The 27442-nt window shown below is 40.2% G+C and overlaps 1 protein-coding gene across 1 annotated transcript; it reads right to left on the reverse strand.

The window, feature by feature from the left end:
- Positions 1-127: 127 nt before the first annotated feature.
- On the reverse strand, positions 128-27442 carry rxrga (retinoid x receptor, gamma a). The gene is made up of 10 exons (XM_017704130.2): positions 27327-27442; positions 10387-10577; positions 5831-5957; positions 5012-5191; positions 3644-3804; positions 3013-3142; positions 2344-2476; positions 2020-2111; positions 1041-1146; positions 128-655 (listed from the first exon to the last, which is right to left on the reverse strand). Exons 1-10 carry the CDS (start codon positions 27352-27354, stop codon positions 508-510), a joined length of 1296 nt encoding a protein of 431 aa, XP_017559619.1. The 5' UTR covers positions 27355-27442; the 3' UTR covers positions 128-507.

The following is a 27442-nucleotide window of genomic DNA, read 5'->3' on the forward strand; positions in this document are numbered from 1 at the left end:
TTTAACAGCTTGATAAAGCTTAATAGGAACATTATGGGTGACAGTGTAACGCCCTTGTATTGAAAAATGACCAATAATCCCGCTCCTCAAATACTTACACCTGATAAACAAACTAAAGACAGCCTAATGCAGTTTAAAACTTTTTTTATTTCCATAGTGCTCTATAAAATGCATGTTAGCATAAACATTTGATGGCAGTGACTGTTTTATACACTGAATAGAATAATTCTCCACTGTGTTACATAGGTGGCGCCATATAAGGTCAAATCTTTGTAACAAAAATAAAAGCTTCTAATGCTCTACGGCTTACTTTAACACTCTTTTTCTTTAAAAACAACAATATCTCATGTCATTATCATTTTTACAAAGATTTTGCATCCAATATGTACACGAATTAGCAGTACTAATACAAATCTTTTATCCACACTGTAGTACAAAAGAAGGACGAGTATGTTACGCTGGGGTGAGTTTGTGCAGAGGGGGGTATTTACAGGGGTGCGGCTGGGGTCATGTGATTTGGTGAGGAGCTTCAAGCATCTCCATGAGGAACGTGTCGATGGGCGTGTCTCCGATGAGCTTGAAGAAGAACAAATGCTCGAGGCACTTCAGGCCGATGGAGCGAAGAGCTGGAAGCCTCAGCAGCAGCTTAGCAAACCTGCAGACCAGAAAACAAACCCTTAACAACGTCTGTGCGAAAACAAGTAAACTGATAAACACGACTACGCGAGCCAAACAGTCAGTCCTGTCTGTCATCTTCATCACAGTAACGCTTCAAGCACATGTGCAGTAAAACTGCTCCTGACATTAAATACAAGTCGGTGAAAAAAGAGGATCAAACAGGGACTGAGGGAGTTCTGCTGGTGTTAATAGCCATTTAACTGACTGGCTGTCGTTTGAGCAAAACATACAGACAAACGCTTTGTAGACACTCTCTCATCTACTTTGAAGTTGAAAATAAATGCTCATTTTGTCTCTGGGCAGTCCAGAAACAGGCTGCTGTATGAATAAGGCAGAGCCTTAGGGTTCGTGTAGGGTCTCACCTGCCAGGCTGATGAGGATATTTGTGTTTGGTGTAGGACTCGAGCGAAGCGTAAACCTTTTCCCTCAGCGTCTCCACCTCAGTTGGATTGGACAAGCCTTTGGCATCTGTGGGCCAAAAATAACACCTTTATTATGTTATTACAAACATTATCTATTATGAATGATTCAGTACCTATTATGAACAATTCAGTATCTACTATGAACTATTCAGCATCTGCTATGAATGATTGAGAATCTGTTATGTATGGTTCAGTATCTACTATGAATTATTCGGTATATACTATTAATGATTCGGTACTTATTATGAATAACTCAGTATATACTATGAATGATTTAGAAACTACTATGAATCATTCAGTATCTACTGTAAATTATTCATTATATACTATTAATGATTTGGTACCTACACTGAATAACTCAGTAACCACTATGAATGATTTAGTATCTACTATTAATATTCAGAATCTACTATAAATGATTCAGCATCTGTTATGAATGATTCAGTAACTACTGTGAATTATTCCATATCTGCTAAGAATTATTCAATGTATTATTCAGTATCTACTTTGAATTATTTAATATCCACTAAGAATTAGGTGATGCCTATTTTGAATAATTCAGTATCTACTATAAATTATTCAGCATCTACTGTGAATTATTCAGAACCTACTACAAATGATTCAGTATCTATTATGAATGATTCAGTATCTACCATAAATTACTCAGTAACTACTATGAATTATTTAGTTATTAATATAAATTATTTATTATCTGCTATGAATTATTCAGTACTAAGAATTTACTTGGAATTTAAAATGTAATGCCTCATTCATTAAACATAAAATGTAAACGTGTATATAGAATAAAATTAGATTATGTTACTGAAATGTAGAGCGCATCAGTATGTCATTATAGTATTTGAATCCTAATAGTTATAGTATATAGAAACAGTTTAATGGTTGTTCTAGTTACAGTTACCTGGGTTAAAGAGTATGATGGCTCTGAGGCAGCCCAGCTCTGTCTTATCCATCTGCATGTCCTTCATTTTAGACACCAGCTCAGACAGCACCCTGCAGGTCAGCGGCCAATCAGACAAAATCAAACAACTGCACAGCTACATTCAACATTAACTATTAAATCCTCACTCTCAGCTGCCAGAGGTTCACAACCTCAAACTGCCCTCAATATGGTTTTATTTTTTATGTTTAGTTTTTTTACAACAATATTTTTACAATAATAATCTGAACAGACTGAAGAAATAAGTGAGGATGAGGTGGGCTGAATTAAAGCTGGAGGTCAGACCTGTCGAAGATGGAGCCCACTCCTGCACTGTGGGCACTGCTGCGGTGGACATGCAGGCCGGTGGCCAGCAGAATACCGTCCTTCACTGCCACAGAGCGATGAGAGAACGAGGCAATCAGCAGCTCATTCCAGCCTGGACACACAGACAAAACATTGCATTACTGCTGTGCTACCACTGCTGCTGTAGCCTATGAAGCACATTATCTACCTTTTTTCTACGCTCAGTGTCCATTTTATCAGCTCCACTTACTATATAGGAGCACTTTGTAGTTCTACAGTTACAGACTGTAGTCCATCTGTTTCTCTGATACTTTGTTACCCCCTTAAGCACTGTGCTTAAAAATTCCTACAGCACTGCTGTGTCTGATCCACTTGCACCAGCACAACACACATTAACGCCCCGCCACCACTTCAGCTTTACTGCAGTGCTGAGAATGATCCACCACCCAAATAGTACCTGCTCTGTGAGGGTCCATGGGGGTCCTGACCACTGAAGAACAGAGTAAAAGGGGGTAACAAAGTATCAGAGAAACAGATGGACTACAGTCTGTAACTGTAGAGCTACAGAGTGCAGCTATACAGTAAGTGGAGCTGATAAAATGTTATGCCTGTTCAGTGTACACTGTATAAACAACATACATACACTGTACACACAGTATATACACTGACCTGCTCGTAGGAGGATGACCTGGTCATCCAGAGGTAACTGAGAGAAGTGCGGGATGCGCTTGGCCCACTCCACCAGAGTGAACAGCTGTTTATCGGCTGCCTGGCAGATGTTGGTGACGGGGTCATTGGTCTGTCAGAGACGGGGGGTATGTTTGCATCAGAAAACAGGAAGAAAAACAGTAACTACATAATACACAGAGTTTAAGATGTCAGTTGTCTAGGTGCTCTTTTTCTCTATTATGCTGTGCTGTGCAGCCTGTGGAGTTTGCTTAGATACTAATTTTGAAATATATCGCTGTTGTCGGAAGAAAACCTCGTATCTCCAAAATGGTAACTTTACAGGAAAAGGAAAAAACATACTTCATTTTTAATGTAAGTCAATGGAACCAGATTTTTTTCCACTTAATTATGGGCTGTTTCGTTCGGTCCATTTATCATGACTTTTACACACAATGTAAAGCACAACAGGCATTTTCAAATTATGCCAAAAACTGAAAAATGACAAAAATGGAGATACAAGGTTTTGATCTGACAGCAGCGATATGTTGGTAAAATAGTAAAGAAGTAAAGAACTTTAAGAACTCTAAAAATCTTAACGTGAGTTTGTAAGAAGTTTGAAATGATTTCTTACTGCATTTGCTGCGTTAGACTGCATGTAGGCCTCCGTTTTTGGCTCCACAGATAATTCAGCGTCTAGAATCTTCTCCACTGGCATGTCTTCATTTAAAGCGCTGCTTGAGTCAGCCTCGTTATCAATCTTCTCTCGACCCCGCTGCCTCTCTTCCTGCACAGCTGCACAAACACGCACATTAAAAACCTAATACACTGCACAATCCATACCACCTCATTTATTTTATTTCCAGTTAATATGGCCTTTTTCCAAGATAACCCACTTGCATAATGAACTGGATTTAATTGGAGCTACAAAAAACTGGGGCTCCTAACAACCACCTGGAAGAGCTGCTACACACCAAAACTGCCCCCATCAGATAAACAGCAGTGAAAACTTTCATCTTAGAGAGAAAGGAGAAAATCAAGCTGTTTCAGATCTGAAAATATCCACAGGTGTTTCTGTCCATCCTTCCACTGTGAGAAGACCACTCAGTGATGTGGGTCTAAAAGGACGTGTAGATGATCAAGAAGGACCTCACTGAGAAAAGGAGATGGACACATCAAACAAAGAAGCTGAGCAATGGACTGACCGCCCCAGAGTCCAGACCTCAACACCACTTAATATGTTTGATTACTTCAAAAAATCATCAACCAACTTCTAAGACTGAGCTTTGGATGTGTGTCTGCAGATTATTTGAGTAGCTGAAAGTGAGTCTCCTGAAATGAAAGCTGTAATAAAAGTAATGAGTGACTCACTGAACCTATTACACTTAATTGATGAAGCTTCAGTGGAATTTTGTTGAATATACATTTGCTACATGCTAAAAAATCAATAACATGTCCCTGATTGCCATTCTGACTGGAAATTAAGCTAAATAAATGAATGGTCTCTGACTTTTGCACAGTCCTGAATACTGTACATCTAAATATTGATTTATTTTCATATACGCAGTGTACCATATTGATATACTCAATCCAATCAGGCATATCTGTTCTTTATTGCTGGCAACACAGGGTGTATGTGTGCTGCCGGTCATACTTTACTTTAAATGTTAGTCAATGGAACCAGAATTTTTTCCAAGGTCTTTTAAAATGTTTCTTTTGGTCCATTCATCATGAAATTAACAAACTATGTAAAGAGAAACAAGCATTTTCAATTTGTCAAAAAGTGAAAAAAAAGTTTTGTCTCCATGAGGTTTTGTTCCAATAGCAGCATGTATACACACACACACACACACACACACACACACACACACACACACACACACAATACACACATACATATACATATGTGGATTCAAGGTGCAGTTTTGAGGTGATTAAATCGCACTAATATCATATTTTCTAAAAGCTCACATCAATTCATCAGACACAACAGAAGCCTCACCTTCTCTCTTCATACCCATGGCCAGACACTTCTGATATCGGCAGTACTGACAGCGGTTCCTCTGCCTTTTATCTATCAGACACTCTTTACTGTCCCGGCACGTGTATGTCAGGTCTTTCCGTACTGTTCTCTTGAAGAAGCCCTTGCAGCCCTCACAGCTGAACACACCGTAGTGTTTTCCTGGACAGAGCCACGTCAGAAAAGACAGAAGAAGAAAAAAAATTCTTTTTGCAACCATCAACCTTTTGATCATTGTTGGAAGAAGGGGCATCGGTGGAAAGATCGGTAGTGAGGAATTTGAACTTCAAGTCAAATAATCAATGGAAAGCTTCAAATTCTGGTTCAACAGCAGTGCTGTGGTCAGAGAAGGCAGCCGAAATAAAGTTGTCAGTACCTTTCATGTCTGCAGGGTTGTGGTAGTTGACTTTAATGTTGACTGACTTCATATTAAGTTAATATAAGTTAGAGTTGGACTTATCTCAACGCTTATACAATGAAATTTCATCAGTTTTCTCTTGATGTTATTTAACAAATGCATGGAACCGAGTGAAGCTGAGTCAGTTGTGTTGCTTCACTGTCATCCAGTGAGCTGTCAAATTTAATTGATGTTAAGTGTCACTGCAGCCTTGTTGAGTTCAAACTTTCCCATTGGCACATTCGGTGGGTTCCAAGCTAAACGCTACCTCTACATTGTGGGTCCTGGCATGAAAAAGTTTGGGAACGTCAGACCTGGAAAACACCAGACCCTGCAGGTGAAGGAGACTCTAGCCCTGGGAATGATTATTAGATGGATGTGATCATGAGTGATGCTGAAGTTACCCGAGGAGCGATCTCCACAGATGGAGCAGATGTGTTTGGACAGGGAGCCTGGACTGATGCATTGGAAGCTGCTGTTGCTCAGACTGGGAGGAGGCTTCACGTCCTCTGAGCTGCTTAGGGAGCACATCTACAGGAGGAGGGACATAAGAGGCAGGTATTAAGAGAAAATAGAAACAGGGATCAATTTGAGGGGTACAAGGGATGCCAGTCCCCTCTGAAACGCTGCCGCAGGAGCTGAACAGTAACTAAGTAAATGTAATTGGTTTCTGTACTTAAGTATTTTTTTCCTGTATCTGTACTGAAGTTTTTCCATTCTGGGTGACTTTTCACTTTCACTCCACTACATTTCAAAGTCTAATATCTGACTTTTTCCTCCACTACATTTTAAGAAATCTGTCGTTCCTTTTAGTTACTGTGTGTATAAAAACGTAACATGTCAAAACAAAAGAAGCACAAAGCCAGAATTCCAATCAGGGCACAGCGGTCACTTTGTTTAGAGCTTGCTTTGACCTGTTGGTCATACCGACCCAGTGCAGCACTCGGATCAACGTCAGAGCAGCAGCGTAAAATTTTGGGAGAGTCTGTTCAACATAAATGATGAACTAACCTAACTTTGTGTAAATAGAGCACAATATAGAAATATGTCCACATATGCAGTCGTGACTGACGCAGCTTTTTTCTGAATTTCTACAAACACCATTTCATTTTATAGTAAATTAGTCTGGGCTGGTTTATATTTATGAACAGAGGCCTACAGATCAACATAGTAAAGGAGCTCATTTGTGATCCTGAGTTTAAAGCCAGTTTTTATTAAACTTAAACTTGGAACTAAGTTGTAAATAAATTTTAAACTGAAACTTTGCTTGTGTGTAAAAGTGATTTCAGAGCCACTCGGTTCTCCCTGATGGAAACTGTTTACCTTCAGTGTTTTGTGCTTATGATCATTTTAATAGACGTCAGCGTCACTAATTAATGACGTTCTATTAAAAGACTGGTTTACCAAGAGAGACACTGGAGGACTTTCACCTGAAATTAGTTCATGAAGCGAGTCTTGTTATAAAAATGATAACAGGACATTAGAGCCATAATTACTTTTAGTACTTTTACTTTCATACTTAAGTACATTTGAAGGTAAATACTTTAGTACTTTTACTCAAGTGGAGGTCTAAAGGGAGGAACTTCTACTTTTACTTTAATATTTTACCTTGGGTGTCTCTACTTTAACTCAAGTACATGATTTGTGTATTTCGTCCACCACAGTGTAAAAGTGAGTTTGGTGACATGTGTGCTTCTATAGCGCTAGAATACCTGGGAAAAAATTTTTCAATATATTGGACATTTGGAATGAAGACGGTACACTATATTTAGAAATGGCAAAACTGTCACTAACATAGGTCATCTGTGTTAACCAGCATTGACCAGTAATGATATCTGGAATTAATAAAACATTTTGCCTTATTCTCTTGGTATTTAATTACTTTATATTATTTGAAAAGACTCAATTACACCACACTGTTAGAAATAAAGGTTCTGTGCAGTATGCAGCCCTACATCAGCTGAACCCACCATCCATCTTCCCCAATTCAACCACTTAATATAAATCTAGTGTTTCAGATAGAGCATTTTTGCTTCACAAAATAAGATCTCTCACAAGTATCCTGGATTATCTGACGACCTTTGCTCTTCTGTGTGTTTTGTGTAACTCCACTCTGAACCATAAGAGGGCAGTAAATGATTCAGAGGTGAGAGAGAATCCCAGTCACACACACTGGTCAGCAGCAGAAGGCTAACTAGTACCCTGTATTTCTGAAAGTGTCCATATACCCCTTCTAATGAGTGAATTCAGCTCATTTAAGGTACATAAGGTCAACTGTGCACACACAGCTTGTACAATCTCTTAGAAGAGCATAGGCTAGAGGGGAATAAAGCCCCCGAGCACTGTGCTCTGAAGTGATGGAGCTTTATCCAATACCTTTAGGATGAGTTGTAGTAATCCAGAACTCATCAGCCAACTTCAGTACCTAACCTCACTAATGCTCTTGTGGCTGAAAGCAATCAAAACTTCACAGCAATGTTCCAACATCTAGTGTAAAGCCATGCCCTACCTTCCTTTATGGAACTCTACAGCAACCACTGTCTTAGAAGGGCAGACAGGATTAAAAAAGACATCACACACCCAGGGTACCGAATGTTTGAACTGATGCCATCTGGCAGACGTTATAGACAAATGAAAACAAGGACAAACAGACTAAAAGACAGTTTTTACAACAGGGCCATAGCTCTGTTAAACACAAACATGTGACTGATCGGGTTATGGTGCCTTGTCATACTGTGCAAATAACAGTTTATTTCAATGGGCCAGTGCAATTTATAACTGGAAAAAATTCAAGTTTGATGGGTCATGTGCAATTGTTTTTTTTTGTTTGTGTTTTGCTGAGTGTAAATTTGTATAGTATTTAAGTTGTTTTATCTTATTTTATTTTTCTCTTTCTACTTTTTTTTTTGCACCGAGAACGGGGGGTTTGTACTTCAATTTCGTTGTGCAAGTGTACGAGTAAAATGTGCAATGACAAAGTTCATTCATTCATTCATTCATTCATTCATTCATTTATTCATTTATTCATTCATTCATTCCCAGAAGAGTAGAGGATGTTACTGCAGCACAAACTCCCTATTAATACCCAATACCCTTGACTTAACATGCATGGGAGGATATTTCAAACATGAGCCCTAAATTTCCTCCTGGGATACCATAGCAACCACCTGGAATAACAGCAACAGCCTAGCAACACTTTAGCAACCACCTGTGATTCCATTGCCACAACACAGCGACACCTTAACAACCCCCAGGATACCACAACATTTTAGCAACCACCTGGGACACCATAACACTGGCCCAGCAACACCTTAGCAACCACATGGGGTATCATAGAAACACCTTAGCAACCACCTGGGATAAAAGAAACAGCCTAGCAACACCTTAGCAACCACCTGGGATTCCACGGCCACAGTACAGTGACACCTTACCAACCCCCTAGATACCACAACATTTTAGCAACCACCTGGGATACCATAACAATGGCCCAGCAACACCTTGGCAACTACCTGGGATACAATAGCAACACCTTAGCAACCACCTGGGATGTCACAGCACAGCGACACCTTAACAATCTGGGATACCATAGCAACACATTAGAAAGCACCTGGGATTACATAGCTACGATTTTGTGAAGCCAACTTGAAGTTTATTCAGCCGTGCTGTGGCGGTTTGTAATGAGATAACACGGCCATAACGTATCCAGCAAAGGCAGTAAAACAGGTTTTTAATCACTTTCAAAATTTCTTTTTTAAAGCGTATTAACTGCTATATTTGATAAATTGCCTTGATTTTATTTGATTTGTTGTTGATAGCAAATAAAAGCTGAAATCTACATGGCTGAGATTTCCCTCTGGGTGGTGAAGTACAGAAGTGTGTGGTTCGGGACGCGGCGTTAGATCAGCCAGTGAGACGCGTTCAACAGCTGCTCTGCTGTTCGATGCATTTTTTTTGATTAGGGACCATTTATTGAGATAAATAAATGTATTTATTGAAGTAAGCTGATATTGGCTTTGTATTTGCAACCTTTCACTCTATATTTAACTTCTTCAAGTCCTTGAGACCACCAGTGGCTCCAAAACACACTTCCTCATGTTCTTCATAACGTTCATATTTCATGAGCTACATTCAGAAGTTGGGCGTCGTGTGAGGCTGTAACTCTTCTTTCCAGTCAAATAGATGGTGATGTCAGTTTAAACCCTTATAATAAAAGAAGCTGAACTCAGTTTGTTTTTCTACTAAAAGTCGAGCCGTTTTCCTCCAAATCTGGGCTATAAACTATAAACAGACGGCGTCTCTTCAGTGATCTGCTCTGTAAACATTACTTTAATAAAATAACACAAAGATTTTTGGCTTTCAGCAGTAAATTGTAAGCGTATAGTGATATGTGTAGATCATAAAACACATGTTCTGTTCATTTGAGGGAAACGTTTAAAATAAAAATGTACATTTATTTAATGCAGTTAATAAATAATTTGCCTTACGATTTGGTCACGTAAAATTCAGATGGACAAACCAAAATATACGCTGTTGGAAACGGAAAATTCAGGTGAGACGTTTGCGAATAAGAGGCTGACTTCAGTTTATATAGGTGTGAGTTTACTATTTAAGTATTTAACTATTTCATACAGCCATATTTTTATGTTTTTGCAAAAGCTTATGGATTGGAAGGTTCTGAACTTTGGAGATCTGCAGGTTATACAGACCCAGTCCACAGACCCAGTCCATCTTTTCGCGGTCATTCTGCTGGGCTGTTTCTGCAGTAACGCTGATGAGACGAGCACCATCAGAGCACAGTCAGAGTTACAGCTCACCTACCAACATGGCAACATGCTTTTCTTAATGTCAAATGCTATCAATAAGGAGTTAAATGTATTGCTCACTAAAGCCAGTATGTCTTACTACTGACACAAATCTATATAAGGAACTGTGAGAGCTGGAGGCCCTGTGAGTGTTTCACCTGTGGACTGTAGCCCATGCTGGGTGTGCTGGACATGGAGGATGTGGGGGAGCTCAGTGAGGACGTGATGACTGAGAAGGGGGATGACAGGCCACTGATGACGGACGGATGGTGATGGGTTACCATGGAGATGATAGGGGGCTGGCAGGGGGGAGGCCTCAGGTGATTGTGATTGAGCTGCACTGAGGAACCTGCAATCAGAACAGAGAGAGAGAGAGGTCAGTGGGGTCACAGTCCACCAGTGGGAAATAATTTCAGTTCATTTTTTATTCTATTTTTTTGTTGTATTTAAACATTGAATTTGTTGTAGCAATACTCTTATTTCATTGTTATATTCTGGTTGAAAACAAAAGTAATAAATCAGGATTTTCCCCTTGTGGCATCTAACTACATACAATACTGTGCGAAAATCTTAGGTACCCAAGATACATTTCCAAAATCTATTTATTTGGTTATTTATTCATGTTTTTTGCTGAGAAAAGTCTTAATATTTGTATAAACAAAATTTATAGAATACACACACACACATTTTCTAAGCCGCTTCTCCTTCAGGGTTGCGGAGGGTGCTGGAGCCTATAATGATGATTAAAAAAAAAATTATACACACTCACCAGCCACCTTATTAGGTACACCTTGCTACTAAAAGGTTGGACCCCCTTTTGCCTTCAGAACTGCCTTAATTCTTTGTGGCAGACTTTCAACAAGGTGTTGGAAGCGGAATTTTGGTTGGTTATTTGAGTTACTGTTGCCTTTCTATCATCTAGAACCAGTCTGCCCATTCTCCTCTGACCTCTCACATCAACAAGGCATTTTCGTCCACACAACTTACGGCTCACTGGATATTTCCTCTTTTTCAGACCATTCTCTGTAAACCCTAGAGATGGTTGTGTGTGAAAATCCCAGTAGATCAGCAGTTTCTGAAATACTCAGACCAGCCCGTCTGGCACCAACAACCATGCCACGTTCAAAGCCACTTAAATCACCTTTCTTCCCCGTTCTGATGCTCGGTCTGCACTTCAGCAAGTTGTCTTGATCACCTCTACATTGATTAACTGATTAACTATTTGTGTTAACAAGCAATTGAACATTACCTAACTGGACTGTACCGAATAAAGTGGCTGGTGAGTGCGATAATGTGTGTGTGTGTGTGTGTATATATATATATATATATATACACACACACACACACACACACACACACACACACACACATATATATATATATATATATATATATATATATATATATATATATATATATATATATATACAATAATAAAAAATATTGATTTTATAGATGTTAGTGTGTTAGTGTGCTCATGATGTAATTGATGACAGTAACAAGTCTCTGTGTGGCTGTGAAGGTGTCAAGGAAAAATATGGACCCAAGAAATTCTTGTTACTTTTTATTGTTTTCATGTTTATTTGAATTATGAATACGACTTTATTCTAATGTATACTGTGATAAACTCACTGCTGGGGTAAATTGTTTAAAGATTTGCTTAGATGCTTAAACCTTCGCACAGTACAGTATATAAGAATCTCAAAGGGGCAGCTGCAGAAAACAGCATTATCATAGATGTGTTTTTTCTCACTTTTTTTTTTATCAGGTTTTGTCATTTGTGGCGTGAACTAAAGGCCATGTGTCCATTCAGGACGCAGCGAAAAGGCAGTGGAGTCATTCACTACACAAACTGCATCCAATCAGAAAAAGATTTAGAAAGAGGTTTAGTAAAGATCAACACATCCAATCATAGCCACTTATGATAAAAAAATTGAAACATAAACACGACTATATTTAGAAATCTTTGAGTGTCAGCAAAATGCAGTTACCAATGCATGTCATTTTATACAAAGTATTTCTAACTCATTGAAACAAGTGGAGAAATTCACAAATAGATTCATGCGAGTCTGAGTCGAGTCTCGAGTCTTTCGTTGAGAATTTTAGTACCACATTGCACAAAAGTAAACCTACTACAACCCTGACAGGTTCAATGCAACTTCAAATAATGAGGTTTTCATAACAGAAAAAGCTTTGGTCTCACAGACAGAACAGAAATGCTACATGTAGTAAATGTGTTGTTAAAAGAAAAAACGCAAAACCACTTGAAACAACTGGTTAGTCTGTAGTTTGTACAGCAAATCTGCTAGCTTGCTATCGAAGTAGCTAATCCAGCTGAAGCTTTCTTAAATTTCAAAGGGAAAGCAGCTGTAATTTGATGAAGCACCAGCTAGATTAGCTCTCAACTTCGGATATAACAGAGATGTTACAATGGAAGAGTACAGGTGAGACCTCCCTTCTGAATGGCTGGCCTGAAGCTCTTGTATTCTACGCTCCGCCCCAGCCTACACCAAACAACAACCCCGGGGTGCATAACTAATACATACAAACACACATACACACACACACACACACATACAGTACAGTACCATACACCTGGTTGCAACCCATGTAATTACCGGTAGTCTATACAAATATTAAATATCATGACCTCTAACATTTCCTTTTCTTTACGGGACCCACACAAAAGTGAACCCCTACCCTGTTTCCCCACTTTGGTGGAAAAGAGAGGCCACAGCTCTCGCCAACATCCCCTAAAGGATGCATACCAAAGGAATTCAGGTAAGTAACATATTATTTAAATGTCCATACTTCTGTTGGTTACCCTACCAGTCTCTAGAACAGAGGCCACTAATAGGCAGATCACGGTCCAAGTCCGTACCCAGGCGTTGTCCTATGTGGACCTGGACCTATAACCAATAATCTAAGGAGAATTATTTAATTTCCAATGGGTGGTCCAAGTTTTCTAGCACTTACGGTAGATTCAGTGGCCCGGGAGACTAACTAAGCAATCATATGCAATGTAAAAATCACACGTGACACTACTCAGCCAATCAGATCTGTGCATTTCGATGAGCTCTGTGACTCGAGTGAGTGGCGCACACACAGGGGAGGGACACAACAGTCAGAGAAGAAATTGAGCCGGATTATATTACATGGTGGCTCTAAAAAGAGAAAACTGACCATAAATGTTGTCGAAATTTGACTGAATTGTACTTTATTTGATTTGACATTCAGTTCTTGACAGTATAAGATGCTGATATTCCTGCTAGGCTACTCTAGTAAACAGTATATGGCACTGAATCTTAGAGAAAATTGCAAGTTAGATATTGTGATGTTCTGGACCTTTGCTTGAGGAAATTTTCTCTAAGTGGACCTTACTGAATTTTAATTAAAGACCCTGGCTGTAGAATATATCAGGGCTGGTGATGGGGTGTAAAGCTCACCACATCACATGTCCAAACCTTTTTTGTCCATTGGACTGAAGGTTTTTTCTTTAATGAAAAGCTTGTTTGAAGCTGTAATGAAACCTGACACCACTTTAAACTGCAGGACAATGGCATTGAAGGAATGACTGCGCATGACTAGAAATACTGACAGGCCTTTACACACGTAAGGCTGGAAACAAATGGTTTTATTCATTTATTGCATTGATGTTGGTGGTCCATTTGTGTGCACTGTTGTTTCCAGGCTAATAATTCACAAATCAAAGGTCTCAGGGTCAAGTTGTGTGTCACTTAAGTCGAGTCATGAGTGAGTCAACATGTGACTCAAGAGCAATTTGATGTGGTTAATATAGTGTAGTGGGTAACACCTCTGCCTTCTACACTGTAGACAGGGGTTTAGTCCCTGCCTGAATCTGCACGCTACACTATACCAATAAGAGTCCTTGGGCAAGACTCCTAACACTACCTTCGCCTACCTGTGTAAAATGATCAAATTGTAAGTCGCTCTAGATAAGAATGTCTGCCAATTGCTGTAAATGTAAATGAGTCCGCATTTGTGGCACAGAAGAAAATACATTCTTTAATGTTTTTGTTCTCTTTCTGCTTACAAACAAGTGCAGACACAAACCAGTTAATACTAACTCAACAGCAATTCAAACTACACTCTTAAAAAAGATGGTCCTTCAAGAGTTCTTTGGTAAAGAAAAAGGTTCTATATAGAACTTTGCAACCTTTGCATGATTAAAGGGTTCTCTGCATGATGAAATGGTTCTTCAGACTGATGGAGAATGTACTTTAGATGGTTATTGTCATGATTGTCCCCTTGCAGTCTTCCATGTGCTTGTGTTTACCTCCCAGTCTTGTCCATGTGCTTTTTTTTTATTCTTCACTGTCCTGCCCCCTTGTTTCTTGACTCCGCCCTTGATCGTTTTCACCTATGCTGTCCTCCACCTGTGTATGGTTACCCTCGTTGTGTCCCTGTATTTAAGCCCTGTGTTTTCCTGAGTTTCTCGCTGGTCTTTGTATGTATTGTATTGTTCGCTTCGAGTGTTCATGGTTCTAAATAGAACCATTTTTTGTCAAATGTGTAGATAACTGTCTACATTCAAATACTATTTCATGTAAATAGCAAAAGGACATAATTACTCTAGATTTGTAAGGGTTTAACCACCAGCTGTTACCATGAAGACACTCCTGCAGGCCTCATCTAGCTGTCTTCTGAGAGTTTGGGTGTGAGCCTGTGTCTGAGTGGAGCGTGTGGGGTATCAGGCTGGCAGCGTCTGCACAATCTCTGATGTTACAGGTTGGCATCTTTGCCAGGTCACACGAACGACTGCAGGCCAACATCAGGTTCACCTTTCACAGTGTAGGTCAGGGGTGTCCAGAGTTTGGAAGTTTACCCACTTAAACATACCTAAGCAGTTCTGCTGTGTAAGTGGAGTTTGAGGGACAACAGGGTATGCAGTGCACCATCGACTGCCCAGAGCTTAAAGCGGAACCTTTTTAAAAAGGGTTCTTTATAGCACCATCTACAGCACATTCTCCATCAATCTGAAGAACCATTTCAGCATGCAAAGAACCCTTTACTTTGGGGAAATGGTTCTCATTGATGGAGAACGTGCTGCAGATGGTTCTATATAGACCCTTTTTTGAAATGGGTTCTATACAGCACCCAAAAGAGTTATTCTAATGTTACATTGCTAATGTCGACATTGTAACTATAGAAGAACCCTCTTTGCCCCTGCCCTTTGCATGATTAAAAGGTTCTTTGCTTAGTGAAATGGTTCTTCAGATTGAGAGGTGAATGTGCTGCAAATGGTTCTATACAGCACTGAAAAGATTTTTTCACTTGGGTGCTAAATAGAACTCTTTTTTAAAAAGTTTCTATGTTGAATCATTGACAGCATGTTCTCCATTAATTTGAAGAATGCTTTCATGATGCAAAGCCTTTAATCATGCAGAAGATTCTTTGAGTGTTCAACGTTCCTTATAAAACCATTGTCTTTATTAAAGAACTACTGAAGAGCCTGTTTTGGGAGTGAGGGATGAGTTTAAACAGGGAAAACACCAAACTGTGCTGACTGTCCAGAGCTGAACTGAACATGCCTGGTGTAGATCAACTATACAGCATGTTCTCCTCCAGAAGTGCAGAGGAAGGAACCTGCTCAGCTCGACTTTATACATGCAAACACTCTCACAGTCCATTTAAAGAGCTTCAGAGGAACCTGAGGAACAATGCCTAGAGAACTACACCATAATATAAACAGCACATAAGCCTATGTCTATCCTGGGGTGGTGATAATAATGTATAGTAGAGCTTCACTGGGACTTTTGGACAATGGGCTGCCATCCAATCGGCTACTTGTTACTATGTAGTTTAACTTAACATGCTATACGTGAAAACGTAGCACATTTTATATTTTTATGTTTTATTTTTTCCAATATGTTAAACTCAGCAAATAAATAGAAATCGTGCACTAAAATTAGCAGAAATATTTAAATTTTTACCCTGTAGCAGATGAGTTAGCTTACTGGTCAACCACTGCTACACATTCCCCTCCCCATTCTGCTTGCATTTGCATTAAGAAGCCCAATTCGGAAATACTGGAAGCTAAACTTACGTCTAACACGTCTCCACTACAAGAATCACTGTGAAAGCACCATACAGTCGGCCTACATCAGCATGTTTGCTGTCAGCAGTGAGTTCCATCTGCCTACGTCTCAAAATCTTGGACAGTGACAAACTACATGAAGCCATCAAATCAAGTCTTTACTCACCGAGCTTGGTGAGAGACTGTGTGTGGTACATCGCGCCTTTCCGGTGTGAGGAACACTCAAGATTTATATAAACTCTAATACAGATTGGTTCTCATGCTTTTGCCAGAAAACTGTTCATGATATTAATACACTTTGTAGGTGTTACCTTTCAAAGAAGAATATTGGTGATCCAAAGACTGAGCATGCAAAATATTTCTCTTGCTCTCTCTCCCTCTTCTTTCTCTCGCTCTCTCTCTGCCCTTAAAAGCCTTCAGACCAGTACTTGGTAGCACTCAGCAGCAGTAATGCCAACCAATCAGCACAAAATAACAAAGTAACAGTAATGCCAACCAATCAGCACTCAGGAGCGGTAATGCCAACCAATCAGTACTCAGGAGCAGTAATGCCAACCAATCAGCACTCAGGAGCGGTAATGCCAACCAATCAGTACTCAGGAGCAGTAATGCCAACCAATCAGCACTCAGTAATAGTAATGCTGACAAATCAGCACTAAGTAACAAAGTAACAGTAATGCCAACCAATCAGCACTCAGCAGCAGTAATGCCAACCAATCAGCACTCAGGAGCAGTAATGCCAACCAATCAGCACTCAGTAGCAGTAATGCCAACCAATCAGCACTCAGTAGCAATAATGCTAACCAATCAGCACTCAGCAGCAGTAATACCAACCAATCAGCACTCAGTAACAGTAATGCCAACCAATCAGCACTCAGGAGCAGTAATGCTGACAAATCAGCACTAAGTAACAAAGTAACAGTAATGCCAACCAATCAGCACTCAGCAGCAGTAATGCCAACCAATCAGCACTCAGTAGCAGTAATGCCAACCAATCAGCACTCAGTAGCAATAATGCTAACCAATCAGCACTCAGCAGCAGTAATACCAACCAATCAGCACTCAGTAGAAGTAATGCTAACCAATCAGCACTTAGTAGCAGTAATGCTAAGCAATCAGCGCTCAGTTAGCCTGGCTTCACGCGCATATGAACTTGAGTGAGGTCCCATTCTTAATCCATAGGGTTTAATATAATGTCGGCCCAGCTATAAGAGCTTCAACCCTTCTGGGAAGGCTTTCCACAAGGGTTAGGAGTGTGATTATGGGAATTGTTTTACCATTCTTCCAGAAGCGCATTTGTGAGGTCAGACACTGATGTTGGACGAGAAGACCTGGCTTGCAGTATGCAAAGGTGTTCTATCATGTTGAGGTCAGGACTCTGTGCAAGACAGTCAAGTTCTTCCACACCAAACTTGCTCATCCATGTCTTTATGGACCTGCTTTGTGCACTGGTGCGCAGTCATGTTGGAACAGGAAGGGGCTGTCCCCAAACTGTTCCCACAAAGTTGGGAGCATGAAATTGTCCAGAATCTCTTGGTGCTGAAGCATTAAGAATTCCTTTCACTGGAACTAAGGGGCCGAGCCAAACTCCTGAAAACAACCCCACACCATAATCCCCCCTCCACCAAAATTTACACTTGTCAGACAAGTACCATTCTCCTGGCAACCGCCAAACCCAGACTTGTTCATTGGATTGCCAGACAGAGAAGCGTGATTGGTCACTCCAGAGAACACGTCTCCACTGCTCTAGAGTCCAGTGGCGGCGCTTCACACCACTGCATTCCACGCTTTGCATTGCGCTTGGTGATGTAAGGCTTGGGTGCAGCTGCTCGGCCATGGAGACCCATTCCACAAAGCTCTCTATGCTGTTCTTGAGATGATCTGAAGACCACATTTGTTTGAAGGTCTGTAGTGATTGACTCACTAAAGTTGGTGACCTCTGCTCACTATGAGCCTCAGCATCTGCTGACCCTGCTCTGTCATTTCACGTGGCTGACCATTTCGTAGCTGAATTGCTGTCGTTCCCAATTGCTTCCACTTTGTTATAATCCCACTGACAGTTGACTGTGGAATATTTAGTAGTGAGGAAATTTCACGACTGGACTTGTTACACAGGTGGCGTCCGATCATGGTACCACACTGGAACTCACTGAGCTCCTGAGAGCGACTCATTCTTTCACTAATATTTGTAGATGCAGGCTGCAGGCCTAGGGGCTTGGAAGTGTGACCATGGAAGTGATTGGAACACCTGAATTCAATGATTTAGATGGGTGAGTGAATATTTTTGGAAATATAGTGTTGCTTGCCAACTGCACTCATTTTACAAGGCGATGCAAACTGCAAATATCTAGTACAGCTGCTTTTTTAGGCCTGAACATTAAACACATACAACTGCCACAGCAAAAGAAGCTCTTACTTTGTGAGAAATGTGGGAAATCTATTGTAAAACAAGCTAAAAAAGTACTTTTCCTCGGCCATATTAAATACTGTAACTAAATACAGCCACTCCAAAGATGTCCTCTGGGCTGAACTGGGCTGAACTGAGCTGACCTGAACTGAATGAATCCAATAGACTGAACAAAAGAGACCCATTCTATACTCTATTTAATGACTTGGCTCATGTAGAGTGGAACTCTTTTCACATTTACAATAGTCCATGAAGAGCTTCTTAGACTGTGACTTTTAACCGGCCTCTGCTGAAAGATCTGCCAGCCTGCTGCTGACCTGTGGACCTAAACTAGTGTCAACGGTCAAAGGTCACATCTGGAGATGAGCTGCTGACACTCTTCTCAAACGAGTCCTGTGAAAAATCCCAAACAGTGCTCAGTCCTTGTCTCTTTCTCTCGGATAAACACCACAGCAGAGGGGAACCTTCAGCGCCTTTAAGATCAGTATAGAAGGCCTAATGATTTAAATGAAATAAAAAACACTTGTGTATTGCGTGTGTAGTTTTCTCTTTGGTTTTGTTTTATAGAATCATCATGGTTGTTGTATTTAAACTCTGGAAGTATTGCTGTAATTCTCTTATTCTATTGGCTGCGTTTCCATTCAAACTTCTCACAAATTATATGCGCATTCATGAAATTTCAGCAGAAAAAGGCTAAATAAGTCGTGTTTCCATCCACTACACTCGTAAAAAGATGGCTCTTCGAGGATACTTTAGTGAAGTAAATGGGTCTATATAGATCCATGAACACTCAAAGAACCCTGTGCATGATTAATGGGGTCTTTGCATCATGAAAGGATTCTTCAGATTGATTCAGAGTGTGCTGTATATAGCTCGATACAGAACCGTTTTGAAAAACACTCTATGTAGCAAAAAAAGAGTTTTTCTACTGATACAACAATGACCTCGTAAAAATAGCAGAACCCTTTTGGTGCTATATAGAACTCTTTTCAAAAAGGTTCTATATAGAACTGTCTATAGCACATTCATGTACATTTTCCATCAGTTTGAACAACCCATGATGCAAAGAACCGTTTAATCATGCAAAAGGTTACAGGCTAAAGGATAACAGGCTAAACAGGCTAAAGGATAACAGGCTAAACAGGCTAAAGGATAGCAGGCTAAACAGGCCAAAAGATAACAGGCTAAACAGGCTAAACAAGCTAAAAGTTGGCAGGCTAAACAGGCTAAGCATGCTAAACGATAACAGGCTAAACAGGCTAAAGGATAACAGGCTAATCAGGCTAAAGGATAACAGGCTAAACAGGCTAAAGGATAGCAGGCTAAACAGGCTAAAAGATAACAGGCTAAACAGGCTAAAGGATAGCAGGCTAAACAGGCTAAAAGATAACAGGCTAAACAGGCTAAACAAGCTAAAAGTTGGCAGGCTAAACAGGCTAAGCATGCTAAACGATAACAGGCTAAACAGGCTAAAGGATAACAGGCTAAACAGGCTAAAGAATAGCAGGCTAAACAGGCTAAGCATGCTAAAAGATAACAGGCTAAACAGGCTAAAAGATAACAGACTAAACAAGCTAAAAGTTGGTGAGCTAAACAGGCTAAGCATGCTAAAGGATAGCAGGTTAAACAGGCTAAAGGATAGCAGGTTAAACAGGCTAAAGGATAGCAGGCTAAACAGGCTAAGCAAGCTAAAAGATAACAGGCTAAATTTACTGACTGATTCACTGTAAACCTGTAAAATAAGGCTAAAGGATAGCAGGCTAAACAGGCTAAAAGATAACAGGCTAAACAGGCTAAACAAGCTAATAGTTGGCAGGCTAAACAGGCTAAGCATGCTAAAGGATAACAGGCTAAACAGGCTAAAGGATAACAGGCTAAACAGGCTAAAGAATAGCAGGCTAAACAGGCTAAGCATGCTAAAAGATAACAGGCTAAACAGGCTAAAAGATAACAGACTAAACAAGCTAAAAGTTGGCGAGCTAAACAGGCTAAGCATGCTAAAGGATAGCAGGTTAAACAGGCTAAAGGATAGCAGGTTAAACAGGCTAAAGGATAGCAGGCTAAACAGGCTAAAGGATAGCAGGTTAAACAGGCTAAAGGATAGCAGGCTAAACAGGCTAAAGGATAACAGGCTAAACAGTCTAAAGGATAGCAGGTTAAACAGGCTAAAGGATAGCAGGCTAAACAGGCTAAGCAAGCTAAAAGATAACAGGCTAAATTTACTGACTGATTCACTGTAAACCTGTAAAATAAGAAGTAAAGAATGTTTTTTTTTGTTAAGTCTGCTTTAAGTAGCAACCCAGTGTGCGGAAAATGTATATTAGCATGATGCTAATACAACACAGGAGATTGCGCAGAGGCTCTAGCGGAAACCAGCCTTGCGGAGGTAATGTGAACAAAAGCTCCGTACAAGGTTAAAGCTCCTGACTTACACAGTTACATTATGACATTTTCAGTATTATCTGAGAAAAAAAATCAAGTTGACAAAATGACTGCAGTGGCAAAACATTATTATTAATAATAACCGATGATTTCTAATTTACTGATGAAATCACAGTCACGCATGACCTCTCGTGGCTTATTGCTTCATTCAGAGCTCTGACCTCTCAGAAAGACAGAAGGTTTAACTCCATTCTGCAGCGAAAATAAATTAGAAAGGCCCAAATGCCCGTAGCACGTACTAATTGCGTCTAACAGGCAGCTATTATTATCACTGATTAGAGGACAATCATACAAGTATGTAAGGAACGAAAGAAAGTGAGTGAGTGAAAGAACAGCCTGTTCATTCTGTTCATTACAGCTCCAGGAATCCAGGAAAGAATAACGTCAATAGACGAGGAAAAGTAAGGGAGGCCATTTTAATGATTCGGTCTTTAAAAGCCCAACACGTCCTCCACTGTACGACTGAGTGCACATAACATGGCTACAACCTCACCATTTCATACTGGTTGTCACTATAATCCATTTGCTGTAGAGTTGAAGGACAATTCCACCCATTTATAGGTTTCTACATTGTAAAGTCATTACGATTTGTATTTAAATTGGTCACTAAACAACGTGGTTTGATGTGAAATGGCTCATAGAGAAACGTACAGACTCAGATTTCTATATAGTGGTGCTGACTGACAGGAACCAGGGGTTATAAGTAATATTGATGATGGGAAAATTGTCCTAAGTCTGAAAAAAATAAGTTTTCTTTGGGAACTATTTTGGCTCACAACACCCTACATGTATCCCGCCACCATGAATGGATCATAAAACAAACTGTCTCAGACTTCAGGCAGTGAATTAATCATTGAGGGAGTTTACAGGCATGTAATAATCCGATAACTGCAGAAAAACAGATTTTATCAGTGATCCGATTGATGAGTTCACATGAAAGTGGGCAAATGGATAATGAGGAAAGTCCGAGTCTACACAAGTCAGACAGTAATTGGGTTTCTGCTTTAGAACCAGCCAATAAATCACAGAAGAAGACGTCATGTAAACTCAAACTTCATGTTGCTGCTTTTTAAAAAGAAAAACATTGCGCCACTTCACCTGAAAATATGAACATACAGTACTGTATATCATGCAGAAGATGAAGAATATTGAAATCCTTCATTTTGTCAAGCCTGTATTTGGTTTTATCTATGCTCCAAAAGTGTTTTGCTGCGTCTCGCGGTGACGCTGCTCGCTTATTTACGGCACCACAGTGTTTTCACACATGCTCAGACAGAGAAATCTGAAAGAAATCAGAGTAAGAGTTCACATGCACTGAGAAATCTGATTACTGAGCTAAAATCCAGCCTCTTTATCTGATTTCTAGATCGGAGTATGCTGTTTATGTGACTAATCATATAACTGCAGACTGCAGACTCCTTCTGAGGCTGCATTTGAAGGCCGATTTCTGAGGCTGCATTTGAAGGCCGATTTCTGAGGCTGCATTTGAAGGCCGAATGCGTCACAGCGGCACGACTAGACTGTCCCATTACGAAGGCTCCTTCACATGTGGCCGAGAAATGTTTCCTTCTTTTCCATGGCAATGAAGTACGCAAAGGGTGGATCCTTCGCCAGCCAACATATCCTGAAGTTCATTGCGTGCTGGCGAAGATTCATGAACATGGCGACGTCAGCAGAGCATTTTAAATGAATGTAACAGGTTTAAACTGATTGGAATAGCTAGCGATACAAATGTTTAAAAAAGCCAATAAATGTGGTCTTTAGGCTCTAAACTCTTCAGTTTATCACCACCACAGCAACACTGTGGAATTCTACTTTAAATTATAGATCTAAAACAATGTCATATTATTGGTCATGAGGGTAACCGGATTTTTCAATTCTAAGAACCAAAGCCGCAATATTTTTTGCTGCCGTTTCAAATTCTTAAACAAAAAATCAGTCAGAATGAGACTCTAAATCAGAACATAAATCAAATGAAGAGGCAAACAGAGAGGCGACTGGCTACTTATTTTACAACTCATGCATAATTAAACTATTATGCATGCATAATATGCTACAGTATACAGCTGTGTGCAAAAGTCTAGGCGCCCCTGATCAAATAACAAAAGTTTTCTTAATGAAAATAAGTTAATATATCCTCAACAGAGAACACACTTCTGCACATTTTAATGCATAATTACTGTGTACTGGGGCAAAATGAAACATAAACTGTGGCCTGTGGGAAAGTTATGGCACATTTTATGTTGTATGTTTTCCCAATACCGTTACATTGAAAACATGACTTTTCAGCGCAGCTTTGCTTTTTTAGGTGTGTTTGTAGGAATTTGGCTGTAAATCTCCATGTGAACAACTCACACTCATTCTCAGAGGTTTGTTCAGAGATTTTGACACCAAAACAGGACTCAACTCTGTAAAATGTCATCTGAGGCCTATCTTAATAAAGTGACCAGCACAATGCCAGTCCGCTAAAGGACCACTGGCAGTGACTCATGAATCTGAGCGCGCTCAGTGTGAGCAGACAGGGATGTTGCGGGATTAATTACAAAGATGTCAGCAGGTCTCGCGGCTGTGGCTGACATTAGAAAGCACCGTGTCCCAGTATGATCATGACAAGAACATCAGCCTGCACAGTGGTGTCCTCATTAACCAGAGCAAAGAGGTATAGAAGGAGGAAATGCAACAAGACGCGTTAATGAGCGCGCCACAGCATGATACTGCGCACCATGACAAGCAACACAACACCGACTTTACTAGAAACACCTACCTTGTATATCCACTAACTGGCGACTTAATTAGAAACACCTACCTGGCACTTCCACTAACTGGCCACTTTATTAAAAACATCTACCTTGTACACTGGCCACTTAATTAGAAACATCTACCTTGTACACTGGCCACTTTATTAGAAACATCTACATTGTACACTGGCCACTTTATTAGAAATATTTACCTTGTACACTGGCCACTTTATTAGAATCACCTACCTTGTGCTTCCACTCACTGGCCACTTCATCAGAAACACTTACCTTGCACAACTCATTGTTGGTCAGTTTCTGACTTCAGGACTGTTGTTGACCAAATAATTGTTGGGTGGTTGAGTCTCCAAAAATATCAACAGCCTTACGGTCAGAAACTTACTGCTGATGAAGGTCTAGGGTGATGAAGGGTGGAAAACTCCAGACCTGCGCGGCCAATTCTGTCAAAGTTTAGTGACGTTCCTACTCAAGTACATCTGATTGAGCTCATCGGCTAATTACCATGTTTAGTTAATGTGCGAGAGCAGAGAAATCACCAAACTGGACTCCAGCCCTCAGATCCCTATCCCTGGTCTAGAGGATGGCAACCTGTGCATCAGTAGATCAGCTACAGTAACTGTATTCCAGCAGGGTTGAGCTAAAAGTGAGGGGTTTCTGATAAAGTGGCCAGAAATGAAATGCTGACACAGTGCTACACTGATAGGCACAGAAGATAGAGACTGAGGCTGAGAATGTATCCATTGGTCGTCACAGTCACGATTCAGCAATCAAGAGGAAAATACTGAATGTAGTAAGTTTACGTAAGCTGTCCACATTGAGTGACTCATGATTATGTTGAGTAATGATCAGGAAATTGCAGCTCCTCAAAGCAGGTGCTGCTGCTGACCGTGCTGAGAGGGAAATGAGTCCGCAGTGATAGAGAGTGTGAGGATGAGCTTACTGCTTACAGGACGAGCTTACACTGCCCTAGGCTTAGACCCACTGTGTGAAGATTTCATAAAGAATGGGCCAACAGAAACGTGCCAAAATACTACAGTACTACATAATTTTACATTAAATTACACACACACACACACACACACACACACATATATATATATATATATATATATATATATATATATATATATATATATATACTAAAACATACTTAAGTTTTAATGTAAGTCAATGGAACCAGACATCTTTCCAAGTCAATTTTGGCTGGTTGTTTTGGTCCAGTCATCATGAAATTTACAGACAACATGAAGGACAACAGGCATTTTCAAATTATGCCAAAAACTGAAAAACAACAAAAATGAAGTAAAAGGTTGAACCACCTTTTGCCTTCAGAACTGCCTTAATTCTTCATGTCATACTTTCAACAAGGTGTTGGAAACATTCCTCAGAGATTTTGGTTGGTTATTTGAGTAACTGTTGCCTTTCTATCATCTAGAACCAGTCTGCCCATTCTCCTCTGACCTCTCACATCAACAAGGCATTTTCGTCCACACAACTGACCGCTCACTGGATATTTCCTCTTTTTCAGACCGTTCTCTGTAAACCCTAGAGATGGCTGTGCGTGAAAATCCCAGTAGATCAGCAGTTTCTGAAATGCTCAGACCAGCCTGCCTGACACCAACAACCACGCCACGTTCAAAGTCACTTAAATCCCCTTTCTTCCCCGTTCTGATGCTCGGTCTGCACTTCAGCAAGTTGTCTTGACCACCTCTACACGCCTAAATGCACTGAGTTGCAGCCATGTGATTGGCTGATTAGCTATTTTTGTTAACAAGCAATTGATAATAAAGTGTCCGGTGAGTGTGTGTGTGTGTGTGTGTGTGTGTGTGTATATATATATATATATATATATATATATATATTGTCAGCGACAAAAAAATTATATATATCAAATCATAAATGAATCCTTTAAACGCCTCTTTATGTAATCATGTGCTTTACGGTTTGTGTTCTGTGTAACAGATTATTATGTCATAAAATTCACTCTTAAAAATGATAGTTCTTCAAGGGATCTTTAGTAAAGAACATGGTTCTGTATTGAACCATGAACACTCAAATATCCCTTTGCACAACTAAAGGGTTCTTTGCATTGTTAAATCGTTCCTCAGAGAGATGGAGAATAAAAAGGGTTCTATATAGCACCAACAAAGGGTTTCTCTATTGCTCCAGGCTTGACATCATACCAATATCATAACCCTTTCTGGTGCTATATAGAACCCTTTTCGAAAAAGGTTCTACATAGAACCATATAAAACACACTCTCCATCAATCTGAAGAACCATGTCACCATGTAAAGAACCCTTTAATCATGCAACAAGTTCTTTGAGCATTCATGGTTCTATATAGAACCCCTGAAGAACCAGAGTGTACATCTGATGTCAGGATGCCACGAATACAGTGCCTCATCTGGACTCTCTTGCACCAGCACTTCATTCATCTACTGACAATTTCTCACCCAGTTCAGACAAACTGATCAGCAGATTTAGCCCAGGCGCAAATACAAATTGGTTAAAGGGAAACTCCATTAAATTTTCAAAATTTCTGCATAATTAACTAGTTTAGATGTAAACAGAGTCATTCAGACTGCTATGGTGTGAAATTCTCTGTTCTAGAGAAACATACAGAGTCAGAACTGTTCACAGTGGAGGTGATAGGAACCAGACGTCCACCTCTAAAAGCTCCCTCACCGAAAGTTCACATGACATGGTTATGACTTCACTGCCTGATGACTGAGAAACTGATTTATGACAGTTTTGAGAAGATTTTGGCCTTAAAGTCCATACAGGAGACATACAGGCAAAACAGTCCCCAAAGAGAAAACATATTATTTTACCTGCAACATCAGAGGACACCTGAGGCTTCACTGGACATTTCCGATTTCAGTGAACAAAATGGGCATGTATGCACTGACCCCTGGCTCCTGTCAGCACCACTGTAAAGAAACCTGAGGTTTTTCTATAATGAACCATCTCACATCAAGCCGCTTTGAGAGACTTACATCTCAATGAATAAATTCTGCTTCAATTCTGGAAAAGCTGGTGGACCTCCCCTTTACCTCCAAAAGAAAAGACACATCTCATGCACGTGCAGCAGGTTGGTAAGGCTAAAGTAAACAGCCCATCAAAACAAAGAGAAATAGAGCCAAAACTACAAGTTATTGCTGGGAAGGCCATAAATAAGGTGAAGGCAGTAAAAGTGCTGCCCTCTGACCCTTCACGGTCACCTGCACACTTCAGCAGCGCTAACTGACCGCGCACATGAGCGCGCAGCTGATTTAAAGCCCTCTGGATTTATGGCTGTCCGGTCCGAAGTCCTCCGGAGGAGTTCACGAGCGCAGATGACCAAACAAACAAACAAGCCGACAGACGCGCGGTGGAGAGGAAAGGTGCTGGAAGAAAAGAGTCAGTTCAGAGAATAAAGTGTGAACGCGCTCACCGAACTGCAGGTAGTCGTTATTATCCATTTGGTGCTGTGTGTGTGTGTGTGTGTGTGTGTGTGTGTATATCAGCGCAGTAACAGCGTGGAGCTTCAGCCTGTATCTCCTGCATTGA

The sequence above is a fragment of the Pygocentrus nattereri genome, chromosome 17 (genome assembly GCF_015220715.1).
Source record: "Pygocentrus nattereri isolate fPygNat1 chromosome 17, fPygNat1.pri, whole genome shotgun sequence".
NCBI lineage: Eukaryota > Metazoa > Chordata > Actinopteri > Characiformes > Serrasalmidae > Pygocentrus > Pygocentrus nattereri.

What these genes read in the sequence shown, in the direction of transcription:
- rxrga (XM_017704130.2), bottom strand. Translation starts at nt 27,354, where the DNA reads ATGGATAATAACGACTACCTGCAGTTCG. An exon ending in CATGGGTATGAAGAGAGAAG is followed by an intron (nt 3,805 to 5,011) that starts GTGAGGCTTCTG and finishes GTGTTTGTGCAG; the next exon opens with CTGTGCAGGAAGAGAGGCAG. An exon ending in GTGGGCTCCATCTTCGACAG is followed by an intron (nt 2,112 to 2,343) that starts GTCTGACCTCCA and finishes GCTGACCTGCAG; the next exon opens with GGTGCTGTCTGAGCTGGTGT.